Genomic DNA, 25,274 nt, shown 5'->3' on the forward strand with positions numbered 1-25,274 from the left:
CTTTTTGACAGAGTCGGGCTCCCTGTGGCAGAGTCGGGCTCCTTTTCGCAGAGTCGGGCTCCTTCTGACAGACGTTGTCAGCTTTTTATCCATCTTGGGCGGTGGAGATCGAACGCGCCATCAGCGATGTGACCTGCACCGTCCCTCTCCGCGATTCCCTCACTTGCCCTCTTTAATATTTGGTAGCAGTTAGTCACGAGCATGTATAAGCGTCTATGTATTTGTATGTATGAATACAGTATATATGTATATGTATACATATATAAGCGGCGAGCGCGTGTGTACTTTTTATTCATTCATTTCATTCATGAGAAGAAAGCAGGGAGAAGGAGAAGGAGAGGAGAGAGAGAGAGAGAGAGAGAGAGAGAGAGAGAGAGAGAGCTGAAAGGTAGCACAAAGACGAAGGTTTCTGCATGCCTCCAGACGAAGAAGATCGCCATGGCCACAGCTACGATCACCAACACGATCATCGTCTGTTTCCACATGAAGAGGAGATGAACGATTTAAATCTCATTGATCCTCTCAGAAGGCCCACCAAGGCTCTGAAATTAGGCCTTAGAGCTCGATCTTATCATCGCCATATCCTTTCAGATCCTTCTAAGGTCTGGCACAGGAGAGTTCGCATGGCTGCTTCCTTTGGAAACATCCTACGCATGGTCCTTCTTCTTCTCCTCCTCATCGCCATCGCTGTGGCTTGCTTTACGCTGCCCATTGATAAGGTATTTCGCTCTTCTTCTTCTTCCTCTTCTTGTAGGTCTATGAAAACGTTTGATCTGGACTTTTGATGCACGTGTCCATGAAACATGTTAGATTGGATGTTTATGGTGAATTAACATCAGTACTAAAGAAAATTCTAAAGGAAGCCTTTTCTCTCTCATTTCTTACTTTTACTCATTTCTTTTCTTTTTCTTCCTCTTCATCCTCATGGACATTGTTATCATCGGCATATTCTTCTTCTTCTTCAAGCGTTAGAGATTTGTTTCTTGTAAGGTATGATCAAGGCCTATTAACCGTTTGACCAAGCCTTTGGAGGTGTCATTCCATGCTAAACAACAAGAAGTGCTAGAGGAAAAAGGAAACGTTTTCTATTCATTGAAGTTGTTATTGGATTGTATCTTTATGCTGGTCAGCACCAAAGGAATTCTAGAAGGTAACTAGATTGCTTCTGGTTTACCTTCTTCTCTTTTGGAGAACCAGAGAACCAAAGGAAGCCTTTCATACTCTAGCTCTGAAGGGTACTCTGCGGACTAGAACTTGACACCAAGTTTACCTAATGCCTACCTTTACTAGCATAGGAGCTTTGTGGATTTCAAGGCCTTCGCTGGAATGCAGTAGTATCTGTAGTAACTGGAGGATTGATTGATTGGATTGCTGTGATAGAATTTTGCATTTAGTCTGCATTCCGCAATCTGTAAAAGACACATCTGTGTTTTCTTTATGGAGTTAGTGTGATACTTCTTTACCTGATGCTACCAAGTAACAGCTTATGATCTTTGTGGGGATCAAGGCCTTTGGCAGGATGCGGTAGTATTTGGAAGGATCAATTGATCATTATTTGTGGTATTACATCAGCCTTTTAGTCCCAGCTCATGTGAGACTAGTAATAGCAGAGTTATGCTGTCATGCTGATTGGTGAAGTGGGTTATGGCATGCATTGGATGGGTACATCAATGTAATAATAATGAAATGGATAAAGCAATGTATTTGAGAAGATCCAATTGCCAGGGGTTACTGAAAGATTACCATAGAGTGTAATGCTAATGTACCTCTTCAAACAAGGAGGTTGCTTCCCTCAAGCACATCTTTCACTTTCTGATCATTGTGCTCCATTATAGGTAGAGATTTTATATTATCTTTATCAAGAGCACTTTAACTAGTTCTCATTCTTAATGTTTTCAAGAACACTTTAATCTTTAAACTGTTCCAATTCTTGTCTTACGATTATAGTTTCATTTTTCTTCATGCTTTATGTCCATAACTAGGGTAATAATTTGACTTGCCAAAACTTTTCAATTTTTTCTTCAAGTTCTTTCTGTGAACTGACTTTCCCTCGCCAGATTTGTTCAGCTTTTCATTTTTGAAGAAGGTTTATCTTTGTATTTCTGACTTTTCTTTCTTTTTCAAGGTGTTGAGACGCTTGAACAATCCAACCCATATGGGACAATACGAAATATGTGTATATATATATGGGGAGTACTCTGAAATAACCCCCAAATTTTCTTTACATTCCTAAATGCGCCTGACTTTTTGTTATTCCCCCAAATATTTTGGTCAACCCTGTGTTGAGGATTTATATGCTCCATTCATCCTCATTTCACCTCTTTTGGTGGTCCACCAGTGGTATTCAGGGAAATGAAGACATTAGGTGCATTTGAGAAAATAAAGAAAAAATTGCAGGGCTATTTCAGTTTTTTCCTTCAAAATGTAATGAATTTGAAGACAAGTAAAGTATGCAATGAAGGCATGGTAGAGGATGAATGCCACTTGCTCTTCACATGCTCGACATATAGTGCAATTCGTTCAAGATATGCTGACGTACTAAGAGGGAGTGATAACTTAAGGGCCATACTTAAGACACCACCTAGAAGGTTGAGCTCATATGTGTAATGCTTTATTCACGCATAGAGACTTTGTGCTTCAATGTATGAATACCCCTTCTTAGGAAGGAGGCACATATCAAGAACACAAGTATACTCTGGTCGCACAAGTCAAAACTGGCCTCTTTATGGACGATTAAAAAATCTAATTCTAATTCTAATTCTAATATATAAAAGCAAACCTATGTAATATATCTTATTACTATGCAGATCTTGAATGGATTCTTGATTTGGATTCACGTAAATCTGGGATCATGGGGTCCTGTTGCATTGTAAGATCCCTTCCTTAAAGTTCTTTGAGAAACAGCGAGTTTTATGAGTGCTAGTTCATCTATCAACTGCATATTTTTATTTACTACAGAAAGAATTAATATATCAACTGTTCCCTTATAGTGAAATCTTGCATTCGTTCTTTACAAGAATTAAGATAATCAAGTGGTTGTTTATGAAGTATATATGTTTTACTGAATGACTAGCATGCTGTAATCCAATTTTGCAGGGCCCTTGCTTACATACCTTTGACTATTTTGGCAGTTCCAGCATCAATCCTTACGGTATGCTTTTACCATTCATTGCTGTTAATGATAAAGTGCTGTTCGGTAAAAAGTTAGAGAGAATAGTAGTACTAACAAATTATCTTTACAACACGATGTATTAGTGCAGGCAATTTCTTCCTCCAAATTTGTTTGCTAAAACATCTCTTATGATGATAATATACTTAGGATATGGATGCAGGCTTTAGCAAACAACACTTAGATGACGTTTATAATTCACCTTAGAAATGATGCAAGTCAATTCACAGAAATTCCTGAAAACCCTCAACATGTATAGCTAGAAGCTAGCCATATTTGTATTTCGACCTGTTGCATAGGTTAATGTTTCTGTCTTCCTTCTTCCTCTCTCTATGTCTTGGTGAGTTTGTAAGACCAAGGTCATAATTTGCACACTTCTGCACTGGTCTGGAGACATTCGATCATAACATTAGCAGGAGGTCAATTAGGGAACATCACAGAACATCTCTGAATATCTGAAGCTCGGAATTATGCTCAAGTACAATGAGCTGATAACATGAAAGGTATGACATGAAAGCATAGACCAAATACACTTGTATATAAAGAAAGTATTTTTAAGGTTCAACTAGAAGAACTGATTGTGTAAGAGCATGGAAGTTATGAATCTCAGTAATATTCATAGGAGGAAACCCAGAAACTATTGAAATCTACAGGACTTTTCAATGAATTAGATCCCAACTATAAACCGCTACAAGGAGAATAATAAATTCAATGTGTAAGAACCATTGTCACATAATAATAGTAATAATAATGTGAGAATTTTTTAATAATAATAGTAATAATAAAGAGGAATACATGTGAGTATTGTTTCTAGTTTATATAATTGTCATGTGATTTTCTAATGCTTGGAATGTAATCATTAGTGGAGATTATGAAACGAATTTGATTTTGTCAAGATGGAAAACTTATACACAAAGCTAGATTTAAAGTCACCTTGTGGGATATGTTTTCTGACACTACGAATTCAGCTTTCCCATGCTTCCACTTATCCTTGCATTTAGGTGCACTTATACAATTGTGATTGACAAATATATATCTCTTGCCTTTACTTGTGATAATAATTGGTATTTACTCATAATCGGATATCATTCATGTTGGTACTCTTTACTGCGTTATCCTATTAGGCATGCATTCTGATGATTCTGTACTTCTGATATTGATTCAGATTGGTGGTGGTTACTTGTTTGGGCTTCCTATTGGATTTTTGGCGGATTCTGTTGGTGCTGCATTAGGAGCAACTGCAGCATTTCTGGTTGGAAGAACTGTGAGTTAAGCATATCTAAATGCTAATTAGTTGTTGGATTTCCTTTCTGGACTCAGAAACCTAAACTTTCTCAAAACTAATAATCAAGAGATTGTAGATTGCAAGGCCACTTGTTCTGGCAAAGTTGAAAGACTATCCACAGTTTCAAGTTATCTCATTAGCAGTTAAACGATCTGGGTTTAAGGTAATATTATTATTACAAGCTTGATGTGTGTGTATGTATATATATATGAGAGAGAGAGAGTGAGAGAGGCGTTTTACATTTGCAGATCGTTTTGCTGCTTCGCCTAGTACCTCTTTTACCTTTCAACATAATGAATTACCTTCTTTCTGTCACACCAATTGGTGTTGGAAAGTACATGCTTGCATCTTGGATTGGCATGATGGTAAGTATGAAGTGGATCCATTTCTATATATCTTGCTCCAGTCACTAATCAATGTAAGTTACATTACATGAATGCATTGTTTCTGGAAACGGTCTATGTATTGACATTAAATCATACACAGATTCCATGGGCTAAGAAAAGACACTTGAAATGGATTGAAGTGTCATGAAGACTTTGTTATGAAGGCTCAATTTATGATACTAGTTGCTATTTGTGTGTGAGGACAGTGTGATACTAGTTTCTATTTGTATATGGAACTTTTGACTTTGATAGTGTTGTGCCATTTGGCTGTATATCAGTGTAGTCTGGGATTAATTTGAACTGTTGCACTCTTTTGCTGAATAAATTTCTAAATTTCTAAATTTCTTTTTATGTCAAAAATTGTAATATAATTTTAAGATGTAATCTCCTATTTGGTCTCGTATGACATTTGGCCTCTTAAAAGATATTAATACATTATTTTTTCTTCACAATTAAGATATTGATAATATGCTCATTTTGCAGCCAATAACTGGGGCACTTGTCTATCTTGGAACGACAATCAAGGACCTTTCTGATATTACACATGATTGGGGTCATTTTACAACTTTTGAATGGGTAATAGTTATTAAAATATTTATATATTTGAAATTGAATCAGCATATGTGCGATAAACTGATTGTTCTTTTTATAGGGGTAATCTCTCTCTCTCTCTCTCTCTCTCTCCCCCCGACCAAATCTTATGCTCACACTCTCAGATCCTTAAGGTGAAAAGGAAAGATCTTGCTCAATTAAATATCAGATCCGAGGACGTCTGACATTACATCAACAGATAACTACATGGGTACTCATCTTTCTTATGGGCTCACACGTGCCATTTAACAGAGATCTAAACCAGGATATACAGAAGCAACCCTCAGAATATAGGATCTGTCTGACATCACGACACATCCATATGGATGCCATCTTTCTCATGAATGCAGACATTTCATTGGCCAGAGATCTAAACTGGGAGAAAGAGAGCACATGTCAGAATTGTAAGAAAGAGCCTGACAGGAGCATTACAAATCAAATCATGGACTATCATGACCAGAGATGCCTGCGATTATTTTGAGAGCCCACTAGGAGATTCTTTTCACTGTTATTTTTGAGATGGTTTGGACCTTCAGATCGACTCATTAATTACCATGACCAGAGATGCCTGGGGATTCATATCTCTGAAGATTTGTGAGCTGAGATAAGACTCTCACCATGACAGGTGAAGCTACCTAAAGAGACGGCCACAAAGTCTTGGGGTCAACACCATGCACACTGCTACCTCCAAAACATCCCTTTCAGGGGAAACCTTGTTGATTGAGTTGACCTGTTCAATCATTCTCGTCAACCTCTAATGCATGGCCTGCTCACATTGTAAATGGCAATTACATCAACAGATATGGGCTACCACTGTGCATCATTATGGAGGAAATTGATGTCATTCTAGAGAGACCCATGCAAGATCCTGTGATTACATTTAACCTGGGGAGAGTTTCTTTTCTCCTTTTTATTTTCCCTTGCTATCAGACATAAGTCACTTGGGTGTTTCATAGATATTAATATATCATTTCAAGGATTGGTATGGACTCTATAACATCGGAGACTGGATTCATGCAGAAACCAATGTACATGGATATAAAAGCCACATGTAGAGACCAGAGTGCAAAAATGCGATGGTAGGGTTGTGTCAGACAAACTTGAGACTTTCCAAGATTGATAGCGAGCATTCCGCTAGAGCATAGCCAGCATTGCTAGAGCATAGCCAGATAAGAGATTATGCAGTATCCAATTAGGAATTGAGGAGCATTTAGATGTAGAGGCTGGGATTTACTAGTGTTAAACTTTTTACTGCTTGATCATTTAACAGATTAAGAAAAGACTCAGATTAATTACCATTCAATTTGCTTTATAGATTATTCATTTACAATTTCAAAACTCATTCCATTGATTGTTTTTCCACTTCCTTTCAACTCAGATGATCCTGGCAATGGGGCTTATAATTTCTGGTTAGTATAATAATTAAATTTCCGCGCTGATCTATGTTTGTTGGGATGTTGTGTTAATTATTTCTTGCACTTGCAGTGGTTCTGATAGTCCTGGTTTCTCGAATAGCAAGGAAATCACTCAACAAAGCAATTCTAGAGATTGAAGCAGAGAGAACAAGTGCATTGCAATCTGAAAATGTCGATGGTGCTAGCATTTATCAGCCTTTAATTATTCAAATCGATGGCTCTGACCACAGCGACAGCAAAAACATCCAGCATTCTCTATTAGATTGAAGTACACTGACTGGGCTAGTATGTAAATATCACTTCTCGATGCCCGTGTACATGTATCACTATATAGATTACATAGTCACGACAGTCAAGAAGGCTGTGCAAGTAATGAGACCCTTTTATTTCATCAAGAATTGAACATGCTATTAAAGAACATGATTTGCTTGATGAAGCCATTGTAAAACTTGAACTTGAAAAGGATTTTCCTCTCGAGCCTTTAATCAAGTCATTTCTTGAGCCTTGCCGATCTTCTCTCTGAAGAAAAAGCTTTTATGAAATTGTTAGAATTCCTATTGTTTAGTATGGTACATGCAGTCTTTATTTTTGTGACCACTGATAATAATAACAACAATGGTAAGCAACATTCATTCATCCAGAATTTTCTTGGTGTAATCACAAGGTTTGTGCCCATTCAATAAAGTGCACTAATGAAGAAAAAGATTTGGGGTATGATCTCTTATTGAGGTATTTGAAGATTTAAAATGCATTTAGAACAATAGAGGGATTAAGATGAAATCCTCATTAAGATGAACTTAGTGGATAGCCACTGAGTCAGATGGCAACGAATCTTACTATTATTTTCAACCAGGTTAAAAATGAGGCTTACATTACAAATTAAATTGAATTTGAGGATGTCCAAGTGTCCCCTCTTGAAGGTCTTTCACATTTATTTTCCTAATCTTTTGGTCCTGAAGAATTTTTTCCCTTCCATTTTCCATCGTGAACTAATTTATGGTTTTGACATTTCCACTAATTCAAAATAAATGCACGGAATTTGACACATGTTCTTTGAGTAAGCCAAATATTCATCCAATAGTATTGAAATGAAAGGCCTTTAAAGTTGAATAAACAATGGTTTCATCTTTGCAATCCTAAACAAAAAAAAAAGGATACATGTGTTACTTTGACAAACTAAAATGTTTATTTAACATTGAAATAAAAAGCGGTCAGATAATGTTTTGGTATATTCAGGAAATACAGAAGGCTAAGATCTTTGCCATCCTGAAACGAAACTAAAACTTTGCTTCAATTTTACAAGATTCAAAATCAGTTTAGGTATTCTATGTCACCTCCAGACCTGCGAAGAAAAGAAATTTGAAATATGAAACGGAAAGGTTAAAAACTTTCATGGCTTCATCATGTCAATTTCAAGAATTTATGGATTGCAAACAATTTGTCCAAAATAATTAGTTTGGTTCGTAGCTGCTGAAATGAAACACAACAACAGAGTAACTCAGAAAGTAAGATACACTACAATCATGGACTAATAACGGATGCAATATTAACAAAATGAGACAATGGCTATGTATTGGCCATGTTCAACACTGCAGTCCTCATAGGAATCAATGAATTGCCTCATGAATAGTTCCAGTATTTATATGATATCCATACACCTCCCTTTAGATGCTACCCCCCCACAGAATTAATTGTAACTATCTTTCTATGTTAGTTCCAACTGGAAAACACTTGCCCATTCATTAAATTGAAGAAAGAGGCTACCATCACCAATAACCGGAAATCAAGCAATATAAAGTTTGAAAATTTGTCTCTTGTGGGCAAAATAATGTTTCTCCATACAATACATATGCACATTAATCATATAGCTAACTCTGATCTAGCAGATAGTTCTGCCGGAAAGAGCTTGAAACACTATGTGACAACAATAAGCATTTCCCCACAGCTATAAAAATCACACATGGTCAGAGAGGCATTTAAACTTCGAGGAATCGCCACTCAAACTTCAAGGGAGGTCCTTCAATGTAAATAAAAATAAACATTTCCCCACTCAAACTTGAAGGGAGGTGCTTCAATGTGAATAAAAATAAGCATTTCCCCTCTCAAACTTGAAGGGAGGTGCTTCAATCTGAATAAACATTAAGCATTTCTCCACTCAAACTTCATGGGCGGTGCTTCAATCTGAATAAACATACGCATTTCTCCATTCAAACTTCAAGGGAGGTGCTTTAATCTGTATAAACATAAGCATTTCTCCACTCAAACTTCAAGGGAGTTGCTTCAATCTGAATGGCCATTGGAACCTGCAAGGCTCTGGGATGCAAGGGGGTTGAAAGCCATCGCTTAGATGGAATCTCTAACTAGCAGGAATCCAACTGCTGCCAAGAATCATAGCATGGGAAAGATCTACTCATTGCAAGATAACTCCCCTAGTTTATAGATTGTTCAGAGAGGGGTGGGGCTTCAGTCTGAATGCCAATTGGCACCTGATCCAAAGATGTGTTATATCATCCAAGGAATGTTAGCATGGTGTACTCCTTCCTGGAAGTGACTAGATTGAATGTGAGTGTAAAGCCCAACCACTCTTTTGGAAGAGTCACTTGTTCTCCTAAAGACTTATGGTCAAAACATTATAACAATGCCCTTCCTTAAAGTAGTTTGCATGCTCACAATGAAATTAACTCTGCAGTTATGAATCAATTTCTCATGAGATTTAAGAAAACCTTTTCTAGACAGTCCAAATCTAGTAACAAGCATCGGTCTGCAGATTTACTGTAGAACAGAAGTTTAGAGCATGTTCCACACACATCATAGGAACGTTCAATACAGGAAACAGTAACCTCATTACGCCACTAAGTGATGTGTTTACCTTATTTCATCTCCTGCTTGCTATATATGCCTTAGACATTGAATACTCCAGACATCAAACCAGCTATATAGTTAATGAGATAGATACAAAGTCTGATTAATCGATCAAAAACCTTTGTCTCTTAGTTACACATTTGGCAGGAGAATCAAACTAATCATTTCGAACATATATAGCAACTCTGTTATAATATGTATTAATGGATATCTATCTCTACATGAAGACTGTTTCCTTGCTTTTTTGATTGTGACTGTTTCCCATAACGGACTGAGCAATTGAAGATGTTTATTCATGATGCCTTGTCTGTAATCTATAGATTGAGCAAATACACATAGCTTGAGATTTCTCTTCCCTGCATGACATAATTGGAGCATCTGAGAAACCACAAACCCATATGAATCATAACTGTTATAATTTTCAATCACATTTGTCTCATTTTTCAATATGCCAAATTCAGTCTTCAAATACATATTCAATCCACATTTTTATATGCATTGACTTCAGAAGGAACACTCTTAGATACAATTTTAAAGAGGTCTAACGTAATTGCATTTTATTCTATATAATGATCTATATATTTTGGCATTCTATCGAGAAGGAGAATTATTTATATTCTAGAACGGCATTTCATCTACCTTATACAAATTTAGATCAAAATCAATAAATAAAATCATCCTCATACCATTGTGCAACAAAATAAAGTTGTCAAACCTCAAGCATAGATTTTGGCATTGTTGTACAACAATCCATTATATATACTATTTGGCTCACCAAATGTAAAAAACCATACATTGCGAGATTCCATCTAAAACCCAAAATGCGAACCATACCAAAGTCAAAATCTAACGATAATGTGCTCGAACAAAGAGGCATAATTGTTATTTATTAGTTTGGATCCAATTCACAACTATCTCAAGCTTGTTATTGTGATAATGTCATTGAGAACAACATGTAAGGGCATCACCCCCCACGTTTATGTTGGCATGGGCCACCATTGAGCAGTGATATTATAAAGAGCTTATCAACATCAATGTGGAGAACTCATACAACCTACCTTTGTTGTAAAAAACTCTCTTGACTAATTTCAAAAACCTAGAGTAGCTTGCCACCATTGACTAATGTGAAGTGTTTAATAATAATAGTCAAGAATATAGATAAATGGAAAATGCATTACCTTATTATAGACATTTTGTTCTGACGACTTTTGGGTATATCTTAGCATCTATTGATTGATATATTTTGAGATCACTTACCAAATGACTTCATGCCTTATTATACAATTTGATTTCGATGTGTTCCCTCTTCAATTCCCCTCCCCCACACACCTAGTAGCTTGTTAACATTTCAAAGTTTGTGATGTTTAATCTTGAATCAAGCAATTCTGAAATTGAGGACATGGATCATAATATAATATCGCCAATGTTCCATCAAATTCTCGGAACTTTGATGTAAATTTGGTTCACATACTTTACTAGCTTGTCAAGGAAAAGCACATTTGTATAAAATGCTCATGTAGATAGATAATTGGCCTTCTCGATCGTGAAACTCATACTCTTACGAGTTCACAAGTCAAACTTCACACTTGGAATCCTCTCCTAATTTCACATGTATCCATTCTTTTGTATCTTAATGTTCATGAGTTTGGTTATATTGTAAATGCAAGGAAATATTGATTGAGGCGCAACCTTATCGAAATCTCATGCTCAATAAAATTGTGTCATAGATGTTTATCGCCATTATTGAAAACTTAAGTTACAATCATCGCAATGAACAAGGGTTGACAAGACTTATAATAAGTTTGTGGAGGGCCATGAGGAATAAGACTATATAATATATGTGTAAATGTTTAATATATAACATAAAAAAACGTAGGGAACCTTGGTACTTGTAGATATACTCTAGAGGCTATAGTAAGTGGGAATCTATTTCAATGGATTTTATAGAAAAACTTCTGACCACTTTAACAAAGACAACTTATGTTTATTCGATTAGAAAAAGACCATTGCATTGAATGAAACTTAAATTTTCGTGAAAGAAGTATTCAAATGATTACTAAATGCATGTAAAAGTACAGTGCCAAAACATGATTCTAAAACCATTTCAAATTTCTAGCAAGCTATTGTTGAAGAAATGGATCGAAGCTTAGAATGAACATTGGCTGTCATTGGCCTTCTAATGGTGAAGCCAAACGAGTTAGTATGAGTCTATGAGACATGTGTAAGCATGTTCAATGATCATTTGACAAATGGGGCAAAAGATCTTCTAGATGTGCAGTTTCCATCTAATAAATGTTAACGGCACAACATTATCAAGGTGCATTCGTTTGAAGCCATGCATGGTTAGAATTGTCTTACCACTGAAAACAAGGTAGATGCATTTACACAAATGTGTGTGATGATAAGATTAGTGAGAACGTGAACAAAAAGGTGTGTAGAAAGAGTATTATAACAAGCAACATGTGTGAGTTAAATTTAAGGGGGGTGCCTCATTTTTTTTTTCTAATAGTGAATCCCTACATAACAAACTTGAGATTAGGACAGGATCAAAATGTTCACAACCTTTTAAGATTAGTGAAGAAGATTGGAATCATCTAGCCGTGTGAAAGCACATCTTATTTTGCAGGAGTCGTATGAATCGAAATCAAATGTTACACTTGAAATAGAACGTGAATGCACTTCAACGATAGGGCCAGGAATCTTACAAATTGAGATTTTATTGATAGGAAATATTATCCAATATAAATCTGTACTTGTGAAATCCATGGATTGCATCAACAATACCCTCCCTATCAACTCGGAGACATGGTTCTTGAAGGATAGGTGATTGTAGCATACAATTCTGTACTTTATTGCATATAATCATTGCTTTTTAACAAAGAATTGATATTGTAGTGCTAGGTGTTGAATTTGAAAAATATCGTGTGAGAAGGGATCATTTTGGTGTAATAGAGTTTAAATGTTTTCTTTCTAAAGCCACATCATATATTATGGCACAAGGGTTGTAAATCTTGGTGGGGTTCCTTTTTTTGTATTGACAAATTGGTTGTTAGATATTGGGTTTTGACTCTCGAGAAATGACCTATTCTTAGGAGACACAAAAGTGTGACATTGGGCTGCATTAGGAGAGATGGGTAAACTTGACTTATTGTGAACTTAAAAGAAAGAGACCAAAATCACAACTCTAAGAATAACTTGTAATTTGAGAGAGCAAGTGAGTGCGTGAGTGAGTGAGTGAGTGAGTGAATGAGTGTGTGTGTGTGTGTGTGTGTGTGTGTGTGTGTGAGAGAGAGAGAGAGAGAGAGAGTTATTCTTAGAGTGTGGTGAAAGTGGAGACTCGAGAGGGAAATTGAATTAAAGATTATTGAGATTATCACTAAATCGCATTAATTTTGTTACCTTTTGTACAAGAGGATGAGAAATGATCATTTCTGTACTATAAATACACATTCTCTTATAAAAAGGAAAATGGAGGTTTAAAATGCACTCCAATGTTAGGACTCTATGACCTACGGAATGACTACAAATCTATGCTATCATGCATTATTGCTGCATTATGCACAAATCAAACCAAAAAGTGTTAACAATCACTATTTGAAGATGATAATGGAGAATATTAGAAATCTATCTTTATTACCCGGATAAATAAACCATACAAACATTGTTCTATGAGAGGAAGAGGGTATTTTCCGAAGGTTTGTTGAAACCTTTCATAATCAACGTATCCATATTTTAGGCTCTAAATGATTTTTGTCATTTATATTTCACGATTCTCTAGTTTAGAGATACCTTGTTCAATACTTCCAAAAGCATAGACCTAAAATGCTATAGATTTATTGAAAGTTGGCTTCATATATGAAAGTTCGTTACAAATAAAGTCTGGGTGGCATGCAAAGAAACAAAATCAAGAGTAGGTAAGAAGTGCAAGCAATTAGAAAAGAACACCACATATTTATAACTTATGTAAATGTGTACACTAAATGAGATAGAGAGGAGGATATGGGTAGATAGATATATTTTATTACCTTGCTTTATAGTGGTCACTTATTGGCTGTGAGATTTTCATAGAACTGATGCGTGCATGTGTTCGGAGGTGCCATGTTACTGCCAACACTAAATAATTTTCTCAATCAATTTTGCATTGAAAGCCCACATCATGGGAGAGAAAGAAACGCGTGAAAGGATACATCACAACGTAGCATTGAAATGTAGTGAAATTAAGTTTAATGTTGCCAAATGTTCAATATCATTGGAATATGCACATAGATTGTTATGCTTAGACTTTTGGACTTGTTGGATTCATAACATGCAGTGCTAATGAGATAACCCTTGCCAATGTCCCAACGCCTTGTCCCGTCTCTATTAGAATGAGAACTATGCCAAATAGTAGTGATAGTGTTGACTAGAGACAAGGGAATGGGCTTAACTACGTGGAGGTGAGGAGTACAGAACAACATGGGTCTAGGCTTGAGCTTAAATTAGAACCGAACTCGGATATCAAACTTCTAAATTGTGCATGATTAGGCATTGCATTGATAAGGGTCTCCCTATGGGTTTTAATTTAGACCCAATGCGGTTATTGCGTGTTGTATGAAACATGAGCGACGATAGTCCCAATTGAAATTTCAAAGGAAAAAGAGCCCTGGAATGTTGATTGAGTCATGACTAAGCACACATGTTGACCAAGCATATAAATTTATGAGCATTCTCTTCCATCTTATTTGAGTGAAAAAGCAAAAAATAAATACAACCTTCTTGCATGACACAAACATTTTTTGAAGCATATGATGACAACCGGATAGGTCCACTTTATTCCTATTAAATGCTATTAAAATGGAAGGGTTAGCATGGAAAATAGATAGGTTGTATTTTAATCGATGTGAGGTCAAATGGGGACAAATGAAACATTTGCACGTAGTGCGTGAGCATTACGGAAGGATGTGCTAAATGACTCTTGTGGCCATGATCCATCATGCTCAAGAGCTTTACTAGAGACAAAGAGCTCACACACCCTCGGGAATATATGTTTCGATAAACACACACATATGTACATACTACACAAAGCATTATATGTGTGCATGTTTAGAGAGAGAGAGAGAGAGAGAGAGAGAGAGAGAGACTCTTGAAGAACACCCATTTTATTCCTTGGAACTTTTCTTTATTCAAATGTAACTACACATCATACAAAAGGGGTACACCCTTCTAAACCATTTGGCCCCTTTTTGCTGTTACCTAATGATTTTTGAGGTTTACCCAATGAGGACTTACCCAATGAGAAAGAAAGAAGAGGAGAATATAGGCATCAGTTAGTAAATATATTTTTATGTTACACAATATACACCATGTACATGTATGTATGGTTGACAAGAGTAGCAAGTAGCACAATGAATAATAAGCACAAGTGGTAACAATAGGAGGTGAAGTTAGTTGGTTGGTCAGCCAGTTTGGAAGGTAGGTAAGGCACTTGGTTAGCTCTCTTTATTTTACATGGAAGGGATATTGAGGAGAAGAGAAGATGGAGAAGGAATCGGAGAATAACGGGATATCCTTGGAATAATGTAGTGGGTCGGCCTCGCCAGTATCAAACTTACGCCCTTTATTAATTAATTCGACATTGAAGTGATCCCCCCATATGTCATACAAACTCATATTGTAGTCATGATCCCTTATCGATGTCGATGTCGATGTCAATGTCGAGCTAGCAAAGCTACCTAAATCTTGTGCATCATTACTATGATTCTCATTAACATCCTCCAATGCTCCATTGTAAGGTTTATCGATGGTCAATATTGTGTCATGTGAAGTGGACCTTGTTGATATGATGGCAGAATTGGTGATTCTGGGTTTCGTTCCCGGAGCTCGTGCATACGGAGCTATGGCTGATGTAGGGATCACATTTTTTGATGAAACTGTCACTAATGTTGGGTTTCTTTTAATCCTCGGTATCGCTCTCACCTCCGATGATGACTTTGTTGGCTTCAAAGAGTCATCATTCAGAGCACTCGATCTTGGTTTGGTCAACGATTGCTCCACATCACTAGATTTTGTTGTCTTCAGTGATTCATCATCCAGAATACTCGATAGCGGTTGGATCAATGATTGCTTCAGATCACTAGACTTCGTTGTCTTCAGTGATTCATCATTCAGAGTACCCAATTTTGGTTTAATCAATGATTCCTCCAAATCACTAGTATGCTTGTTAGATGTCAATGTGCTCTCTGAAGATGCTGTAGATAGATTCATGTCACTATGATCATTGTCACCACCATCATCCAAGGATCGATGTTTACTAATATCAGGATCAGCATATTTAAATGGAAAAACCGATTCCTTATTTTTATTAGTCATTTGTACATCATCTAGCGTATTCTTAACTTCGTGCCTTAATGCTAGTGTAGCAGCAACAGCAGTACCTGGATTAAAAATACTTGCCTTCACCAAAGGACTTATTGGCCTAACAGTACCAATAGTGTTGATACTCTGTCTAATCAATGGTGAAGATGGGGTCGACCGAGGAGAATGGCAACTACTATCACTTGAATTATTCTCTATATTACTGTGATCTAGAGGATTAATGCCTATACCAATATTCTTCCTCTTTTTTGTCCTTTTCCCAATTTTATAACTATCCTTTTCTTTCTCTAATGATTTCCGAGGTGAAGAAGAATTAGACGATGATGATTGCACAGGCTCTAGTAGTTTATCCGATGTATTTAGCAGAAGCATGCTGGATTTCCCTTTTCTTGAATGTGAAATCTTCAGTCGTGATGACGAATTACCGCCTTGTGGATGATTTGACATCAAAGAAGTCGACTTAGGATAATGAGAATGATCAGGATTAGGATGATTCATCGTGTGAGTCCCTTTCTTAATGTCCGGCATGATCATGCCATCAACACCCATGTCTTGCTTAGTAGAGCTTTTGGATATTACTGCTCCCATCAATATGGCTCTTGTAGTCCATACCTTAATTGCATTCAAATGTTTTATACCAGCTAAATATATGTAAGCTATTGCTGAATGTACAACCTCAAGGGCACCTTTTGTGAAGCTCAAGAAGTTGATACAATCTTGCTTTTTACCTTCACCTTGTGTGTAATCAAGATCAATGCTCACATAGATTGACGGTCTTTTGTGCACCATTTTCGGCCTTGATCTGTCATTTTGGGAGAATTTGGACAAGCCATTGATGTTGGATAATGTCCATTCATTCACACTTGCATTCGTCACTACAGAATCATCCTGTTTGAGCATTTTTCCAAACACAAAGAGCACTAGAAAGAGTGCCACTAGACACACTTGCAGGAATATTCTCTTGACAGTTGAAAGCAGTTGTGCCATCTCACAAAACCAAATCATGTCATCAGGAATCCGTGCCTTGAGGGTAACTGAAAGGACGTCCCCCTTCGTGGTTACTAGCTGAAGATCACCATGGGCATCAAAGAGTTTATCAAAATCCGGTTGATATGAGACTAGAAGCTTAGCAGATTCTCCTGGTGCAAGGCCGAATCCATGGAAAGAATCTATCCGGAATCCATGAGATCCAGTGAGCATCAAGGAAGCTACTTGAACGGACGAATTCCCAAGGTTTTTTGCAATAAATCCTTTGCTAGTGCGCCGATTATGACATACCCCATACGCGCCTTCCTCGTCGAGAAATGTCTCAATCTTCTCTTTCAATGTCTTCTTCAAAAAAGAAGGCAAAGACCTTGAATCCACTTCCACTTCAAGTGTGTCTACTAGCTCGTTTCCATCAAAGAACTTCAGCCCTAATTCACTAGAGCTGGCTACAATGGCAGTACCTTCTCCTTCAATCCTCATCCATTCAATCCCAGTTAAGTTGTTCACTAGAATAACATTGCTCCGCCACAACACATTATATTCCTCTTCATATGGGTGAAAAACTATGGGACCTATGGCACCTGTAGAGTTAGGTGGCAACACAATCTTTGTCATATCATGATCATCTCCTTCAATGCTGAAAACTATGCCCTTATGCTTAGATTGCACCCATTCCTTCACAACTGGAGACGTTCCAACCTCCTTGGGATCATGGTGTGTTGTACATCCCAGCATTTCATCGTTTACAATCGGATGTGTTTTATTACAGGGAATTACGCTGATATTCACATTGGAAACATTTCTCTTTTGAGCTATAGAATTTACAAACAATTGTATGGAGATTGGCATACCCCTTGGATTTCGGACTTGGATCCATTGCTTAGATTTTTGCCCGGCCAGAGTATCTGGAAACGTGAACACATTGGAGGCCCCAAGAATGGACAATCGGCTTGGAATAACCGTATTAACTGTCCAAGATGCCACCGGATGCATTAGTGGATCTGATAATTTCCCCAGGCCATTCTGCATGATCAAGCACATAATCATTGTTGTTTTTTAGATATAAATGCCATCTATCAAGGAAAAACCATTGTCAAGGAATTAATTATCTTGATCTTCTCAAGCACTCCAAAATGCAAATGTTTGAAAAGGGAGGCTTTCGATTTTTTCCATACTAGAGTTTCCCATATTGAGGATTGAACTAACTAAAACCAAACAAAAACAGAACTGGTTAAAAAATATATACTTACATGGTTTGACACACGAAGGGCAATAGAAGGACGGAAATGTGGTTCATCATCAAGAGGGCAAAGAGGAACATGCTGAAGTTCATGGACCATATCAACAGTAGTAGCATCATCATTCTTCTTTTTCTTGAGAATCTCATGGGACTGTGGTTTCACACCAGCACCTTCCATACCAATCGATATCGGCCCGGCACTCGTATGAATCACAAGTAAACCTTGTACAATATCTGCAACCTTTGGCATGAATATCACATGTACTGCCAACATCCCTCTTGGTTGTAAGAGTGTCTTCTCAAATCCAATTACATGGAAATTACTAGGGTTCGTGCTATAAACTTGGAAGACACAGAGACTAGTGTCAGCCATCCATGTGTTCACAATTGTCAATGACCTCCGAGACTGTGAGGAGACTTCTTGTTTCCCCCATGTTAAGCTCACATTAGCAGTGACCATCAATGTACTGGACCCTCCTAATTCTTCTAAGCCAACCACATGCTCTTGCATAGTACTATTAGGTCCCATGTCTGGCATCATTGACACATGGTTTGTATCATGGCAAGCATTCAAATGATCTGGTTTCAAACTTGATACTTCGGCCACAGCCTGGGTTGTCTGCTTCACATCTTCATGGCCATAGGTCTCGAATGGCTTTGATTGCTTCTTGTTGTCATCGTTGTTTAATGATGTCGAAGAACCAAATGGCACATCAATATTGTCATGAATATATGTATCATGAGTCTTTGCCATCGATAATACTGCAAGAGAATTGACAAAGCAAATAACAAAGAAAAAGTTCGAATGGATGGCTCTATTCTTCCTCTTCGTGTAATTGCTCCTCCTAATCTGACTTATATATATAAGACCCATCAACAAGCAAATAGTTGCTACATCCATGTATATATATTTACAGAAAAACAGTTTAATGAGCAAAAAAGGGGGGAGAGGGGGCACTAATTTCTTGTGAATAAATGGGCTAATTTTTGCTTGATTTAGCCCAGATTTTAATCTAATGAAGATTTAATTTGACAAGGAACCCTGTCTAGTTTCCCACAAATAAGCCACGACAGAATCAGACTGGTTTTTAATTGAAGAGGAAGAAGATAGAGATTAAGACCCAATATTTGTAAGTACCTGAGGGAGAAGAAGATGAAGAAGATGATGAAAAGAAGAGACCCATGAACTAAAGTCACCATACACAAAAAGTTAAAAAGCAATATCTGATCATATGCATATTATGATTAACAAAGGAATCATTGAGAGAGGGAGAAGCAGAGAGGGAGCGTTGTATGGACGCAAACTAGAGAGAGAGAGAGAGAGAGAGAGAGAGAGAGAGAGAGAGAATAATCTGTTATATATGTATATGTATGTATGTAAGGAATTACATATTCATCGGGAAAGAACGGTGCATGAAGCAGAAGAAGAAATGCTCTGTTTTTTTGTTCCCCCCTCTTTTTAACATAATGAAGGAGAGAGAATGAATGAATGAATGAAGACAACAAAGGAATCAAAAGAAAAAGGGGGAATGAGAGAGAGATGGTCAGCGCCAGCCATGTCTGCAAAATAAACGGAATAATTTTCTATGTCTGTGCTGAAATTCCTTCCATGGATCGCTCATTTATGAGCCCCCCCCCCCCCCCCAAAAAAAAAAAAATGGATGCATGGCCACACACAGATTAACACAGAGACAGATAGACAGAGAGAAGGGGGCATCTTCTTTTCTCTAAGGAATAGAATTGAAAATATTTCTAAGGCCACACACACACAATCTAGATTCATGTATGTAATAATCTTCTTCTTTTTCTTCTTCTTCTTCTTCTCTCTGTGTGTTTGTATGTAGAATTGAAATATTTCTAAGGCCACACACACAATCTAGATTCATGTATGTAATAATCTTCTTCTTTTTCTTCTTCTTCTTCTTCTCTGTGTGTGTGTGTATGTTCTTCTTCTTGTGTGTGTGTGTGTGTGTGTGTGTGTGTAGTGTGTAGTGTGTAGCATTTATGGAATCTTGTGTGCCATGCCATGCCCCTTGATCTCCATGTTATCCTCTTGGGTCGCACTTTAACTTCAAATCTTGCCTGCCCATAAGTATAGGCCGTAACGTATACCGTCGTGGTGAATGCGTGTCTATTATTCGGCTCGTATGAACCTGGGTCCCTTCATTTTACTGGATGGTGTTGTAGAGAATGTAGTACGGGTTGTCTTTTATTCGGCTCGTATGAACCCCTGGGTCCTTGCATTTTTATTAGATGATGTTTGTGGAGAATGTACTAGGGGTTTGACATCATCCTGATCACAACATTCGTCATCAACCTTGTGTTCCAACTCCACTTGTTTCCTAGATCATCACCATGGTCCCTGCCACTGCCTAAACATCCGTAGAATTGCAACTGCACTCTTTTTATCTATGTGTGTGTGTGTGTGTGTGCGCGCGCACTCTTGCATTTTGTGTTTTTTGTGTGGATATCAAATCATTGACATTGCCATCTATTTTGTCAAGTAAAGTAAAAATGTGGGGGGGTTGAACATAATGAATTCATGGTCAATCTCCACTCGGCATTAGGCTCTACCAAGTATGTGAAGCATGTGAGCTAGAGGATGGGGTTTACACAATGTTGTTGGATTTCTTAGCATATGTGGACAATGAGAGGGTGCTTGCTCGACACGAGATATGAGGATGTATGGCTGTGATGCTAGAATACAAGGCCCAAGTTTTAAAAATGCAAAGCATTTGAAAGAGATAAAGTTGGAAAACGAAGTGGACGCGAAAGCATATCCTCCTCCTTCATGAATAATTTAGTATTGGTTTCTCATGCATTTGACTCACCAACCTACTAAAGCCTCCTTACATTGCATTGCCCAGATGTTATTGGTGCCAATCGTTTTTCTATTATGACTAATGGAGGTTCAATTCTAGAGTGCAAACCAAATCGATGGTTGCCAAAGTCAAATATCTTCAACGCCATCCTCCCCCCTTAGATTAAGATAGCGAACGTGGTTAGCAATATTGCGAATGAACAAGTGTCGACACGCTTCTAAGTTCTAACCATAAAACAAAAACATTCATGTTAAAGAGTAACTTGATGGTTCGTGAATCAAAAGATCCCTCAATTAATTATTGGAATAATTTGTTCATAACTCGTATAAACACAATTTATAAATTAAAAACGTATAAAATTAAGTAACCACAAAAGTTTAGAGACTAGACATATCATCAAAATAGTGAACTCTGTAAAAATCAACTAGATGACAACACAATTAGCAAGTTTCATTAATGAATATCAAGTAGCATGTGATTATAATTAGTGTATAATCACATGTTTCTGAATTAGTGTCCATGTCATCATTATCATTCACATCTTGCATATTATGGGCAAGATTTACTATCACGTTCATAAGGACATTTTTTATTCACTTTGTAGTCTTCTTGCTCTTTTTGCAAGATAAAAAAGACTTCCTTCATCATTTTTGTATCCATCATTTCCAACCTAATCTCCAAAGGATAGGAACCTCTTTCTTTGATATTTTTTAAGACGACAATCTTCATGGAAGTAAACCAACTTCTCCATATGCGTAGGAATTAATCTGTTGTTATTTTTGGTATATCTCAAAGAAAATGTGCTCCATTGTGGATGGAGATGCAATACTACCTTGCAAGAGAAAAGTAGAAATGGAAAAAAATCGAGTTAAATTTTAGAAAATAAAATAATGCATCTCCATGCACAATGGAGCACATTTTCTAACATGGTCATGAATAGAAAAAAGCTCATGAATTTTATAGACAATATTCATGTTTGTTTAATGAGTTCCAAACACATTTTATGTAGAATGAAATCTCTTCTAACAAACAATTCTCGTAACATATTCTCAAATATGAATATTGGTGGAAACCATGACCTTTCCCTCCACTGTAGCATCACGTTATGCCGCATTGCCTATTGAAGTGCAACTCATCCACCTTAGTAAAATCTTGCCATGTTTAGGTAAATGTGAAATTGTGTTGGTTAAACATGTTAAAGGCTGGACAACCATACTTTTATGGGACTCGTTGATCAATACAATAATAGAGCATTATTTTCTAAGTGTCTCACATAGAACCTTTCCTATAGGCCATAATATCACAATCATGGGCATATACACGTTTCCAAACACCATTATAGAAATAAAAAGGTTTGTGTTGTGAAGGAAATCTCTTAGTATCTAGAATTAATCAAGTATTATGAGCAATAGGGAATGTTAGTGCTTGTGAATTTTTTAGCAAGTCCCAAATAATAATAGAATGCCATAATTCACTATATTGAAACTAGAACTTCCATTTCTTTCATTTGGGCATTTACATTAGTAGTTGAAACTACATTAACGTAGCTACCCAATAATAAATATGAATTTGTTTTTTATACCAAATGCTCCATGTTAATAAAGTAAGTTCCAGTTATCATAAAGAAAGAAACTCTTTCCTGAATAGAAGCATTGAAGAAATCAACACTATTTATGAGGGAACACGTTTCATTTTCGAGTGAATTATCAAGCTTTAATGTTGATGGTGAAAAAGTAACCTCTCGAAAGGTGGATTGCAAACATGTGTGATTTGGAGGAACATGAAAATTAAGGTACCCTAACCTATTTGAGAACTTATCCCAATGTGTTGGAACAATATATTTAGGGGAATTTGTCGTCCTCCCTAGCTAATCAAGTTACTTTTCATATATTTGTTGGTTTTGTTGCTAGTGAAATAAATAATATAAGAAAACATTGCACTTGTTAATAACAAAACAAACTATACTTAGTTAAGATATAGTATCGAATTCGATAGTTACTAGATTATTTCATTACATATTCATACAGTAATGGATCATGATTGACATGCCTTATTCCTCTACAACATTTAAAGCTAACCTAATGTCTTGATTATTGGAATAAGGTGAATAAAAGACAAGACCTAAAAGGCAAATAGTTATAATTAGTCCTTAAAGTACATTGTTATAAGATCATATATAGTGAAGACATGTTCCATGTGATGAGCATTTAGTAGTACATGACTTCCGTAAGATGCAAATGAGTATGGAAATGAATGTGCTAAGTGCAATAGAATGCAAGAGAAATCTCAAAGACGGATCAATGGATCACCCAAATTCTTCCATTTATTAGGGTTGGATTTTATGGATTCATGAGACTATATATAGAACAGACTATAAAGCAATGTAACTTATGCCAATTAACTCATGAGACTACGCCAAAGCAATTGAAATGAATACCTCTTAATATCAAATTTTAGATTTGTTGATCTACCTAGGAATATTCACATCACATGTTCTTATGGGGGGATAATCATTTCTCCATGCCTTATTCCAGTGAGTTGGAAACTTAGTTTCAAATCTTTGGGACCTACCAAACCAAATATACAAGAGAGTTGGAAGCACCTTCTTAGAATTATACACTAAATTGTGTATGTGTGTGAGAAAGAGGGTGCACATTTAGACCATACCGTATGCTTCTATTATTGGATGGCACATGCTTGAGAATTTGGTATATGTTTTAGCTCCAAGGTTCTATATGACCTTTCAACTAAAAGAGTGTACGCAAGGAATGGAGCTTGAAACATGGGAAAACATTTTGGGTACAACTCAAAAGGGTTTTGAAGAATATCCATTACATCTTAAATAGCACCTACATTACGTTGGATCTTACTCAATATCATTATTGTTTCTTGTTCCATTATTCTAAGAACTTTTCAACTCCTTGATATTTTACCACTTGACAACGAGTGTTTTACTTCTTTTATCCCTTTATGGTCATCATGATTCTAGTTCAACATCATAATCTATAAAACTTATGTACGCATGTACATGCACATGTAACAATGACAACGGTTCGGTTCGGTTCCAATGTCCAAACTCAACCGTTCAACATTTTTTAATCCTGAACCGTTGGTTAAAAATCCATACCATTGACTATTAAACTGCTAAAACCGCAATTTCATGGTTCAATTTCAATTTTCAACTTAGGTCAATATTCAAATTTTAAATATTTCATTATTTCAAAATTTTAAAGATTTTTCCTAAAATGTGAGAATTAGGCTAAAAAATAGAAAGGTTGTTTAAAAAAATAAAAAATACCATCACGCCATTAAACCATTTAAACCACGGTTCAAATCATTAAAACTGAACCGAATCGTTCACCCCCAAACCAAACCAAACCATTTTGAAAAACTCAAACATGAACCAAACAAACAAAACCATTAAGCCACAATTTCACGATTCAATTCAATTGAAACCAAACCGTTGCTGATTGTTATGTTACACACATACTCATGTACCCTTGTCTCTATGTACACATGCACTGCCCTTGCCTCAATGTACACGCAACCATACAAAGCTCAATGAGTAACTATACAAGCAATTATTTTCTATATTAATTCTGCATGTAACGATTACCATTGCTAGTAGTCTAGTTCCACTCAAGAGCTAATCTCATGTTGACAAATTTTGAAGTCTCCTTAATAATATGGCTTGTCATCCCCCTGAACTTAAGTGTCGTACTACATCAATAATGGAGTTTTAGGGAGCAGTCTCCAATCCTACCATATTGTTAAAAAGAGAGGGGCTTTTTTGGATAAAAAAGGAGGGAGACTTAACATTCCCTTAAAAGAGAATTTTTCAATCAAAATGGAGAGAATTTTCACATTGCCTTAAAAGAGAATTATTGCTAACATGTTGCAGAGGTTGTTAGAAATATTGAGAATCGATTAGATAGGTATATAGAGTTACAATTACAGAGATGGATATATGAAAACAATACTTCTATTACATATGAGAGTAGCTCACAATGGTAGTTTACCCATTCGCTCACACCTTAGAGCTTAGATAGGATATGGACTAACTCACTACAAAATTAGTGGGGACTAATGATCAATCCAACCACTGTGTAAGAAAGTAGATTATATTCTATCTTTGGTCTGAGTATAACATTAAATGTGCAAGT

General features: G+C 36.6%; 2 protein-coding genes across 3 annotated transcripts; one reads left to right on the forward strand and one right to left on the reverse strand.

The window, feature by feature from the left end:
- Positions 1–354: 354 nt before the first annotated feature.
- Positions 355–7,418, forward strand: LOC147863743 (uncharacterized). Of its 2 annotated transcripts, XM_087319882.1 has the most exons (9): positions 356–719; positions 2,808–2,869; positions 3,097–3,151; positions 4,335–4,433; positions 4,531–4,617; positions 4,703–4,819; positions 5,324–5,416; positions 6,810–6,840; positions 6,917–7,418. In XM_087319882.1, exons 1-9 carry the CDS (start codon positions 414–416, stop codon positions 7,111–7,113), a joined length of 1,047 nt encoding a protein of 348 aa, XP_087176008.1. In that variant the 5' UTR covers positions 356–413; the 3' UTR covers positions 7,114–7,418. The 2 variants fall into 2 exon arrangements, with proteins under 2 accessions (XP_087176009.1, XP_087176008.1); XM_087319883.1 differs by lacking the exons at positions 6,810–6,840; positions 6,917–7,418 and adding an exon at positions 6,747–6,806 and having other exon boundaries at positions 355–719.
- Positions 7,419–14,830: 7,412 nt separating this feature from the next.
- On the reverse strand, positions 14,831–19,755 carry LOC147863744 (uncharacterized). Its single transcript, XM_087319496.1, has 2 exons — positions 18,300–19,755; positions 14,831–18,072 (listed from the first exon to the last, which is right to left on the reverse strand). The coding sequence occupies exons 1-2, from the start codon at positions 19,188–19,190 to the stop codon at positions 15,187–15,189; spliced, it is 3,777 nt and encodes a 1,258-aa protein (XP_087175622.1). The 5' UTR covers positions 19,191–19,755; the 3' UTR covers positions 14,831–15,186.
- Positions 19,756–25,274: the final 5,519 nt, after the last annotated feature.

The sequence above is a fragment of the Azolla caroliniana genome, unplaced genomic scaffold, assembly GCF_043228905.1.
Source record: "Azolla caroliniana isolate FFs.n. ecotype wild unplaced genomic scaffold, voAzoCaro1.0.p SCAF_5, whole genome shotgun sequence".
Classification (NCBI taxonomy): Eukaryota; Viridiplantae; Streptophyta; class Polypodiopsida; order Salviniales; family Salviniaceae; genus Azolla; species Azolla caroliniana.

Coding starts and splice junctions, on each gene's coding strand:
- LOC147863743 (XM_087319882.1), top strand. CDS start 414: ATGCCTCCAGACGAAGAAGATCGCCATGGCCACAGCTACGATCACCAA. Junction 720..2,807: donor TTACGCTGCCCATTGATAAG/GTATTTCGCTCT, acceptor ATTACTATGCAG/ATCTTGAATGGATTCTTGAT. Junction 4,618..4,702: donor TTAAACGATCTGGGTTTAAG/GTAATATTATTA, acceptor TTACATTTGCAG/ATCGTTTTGCTGCTTCGCCT.
- LOC147863744 (XM_087319496.1), bottom strand. CDS start 19,190: ATGGATGTAGCAACTATTTGCTTGTTGATGGGTCTTATATATATAAGT. Junction 18,073..18,299: donor CCCTTCGTGTGTCAAACCAT/GTAAGTATATAT, acceptor TTGATCATGCAG/AATGGCCTGGGGAAATTATC.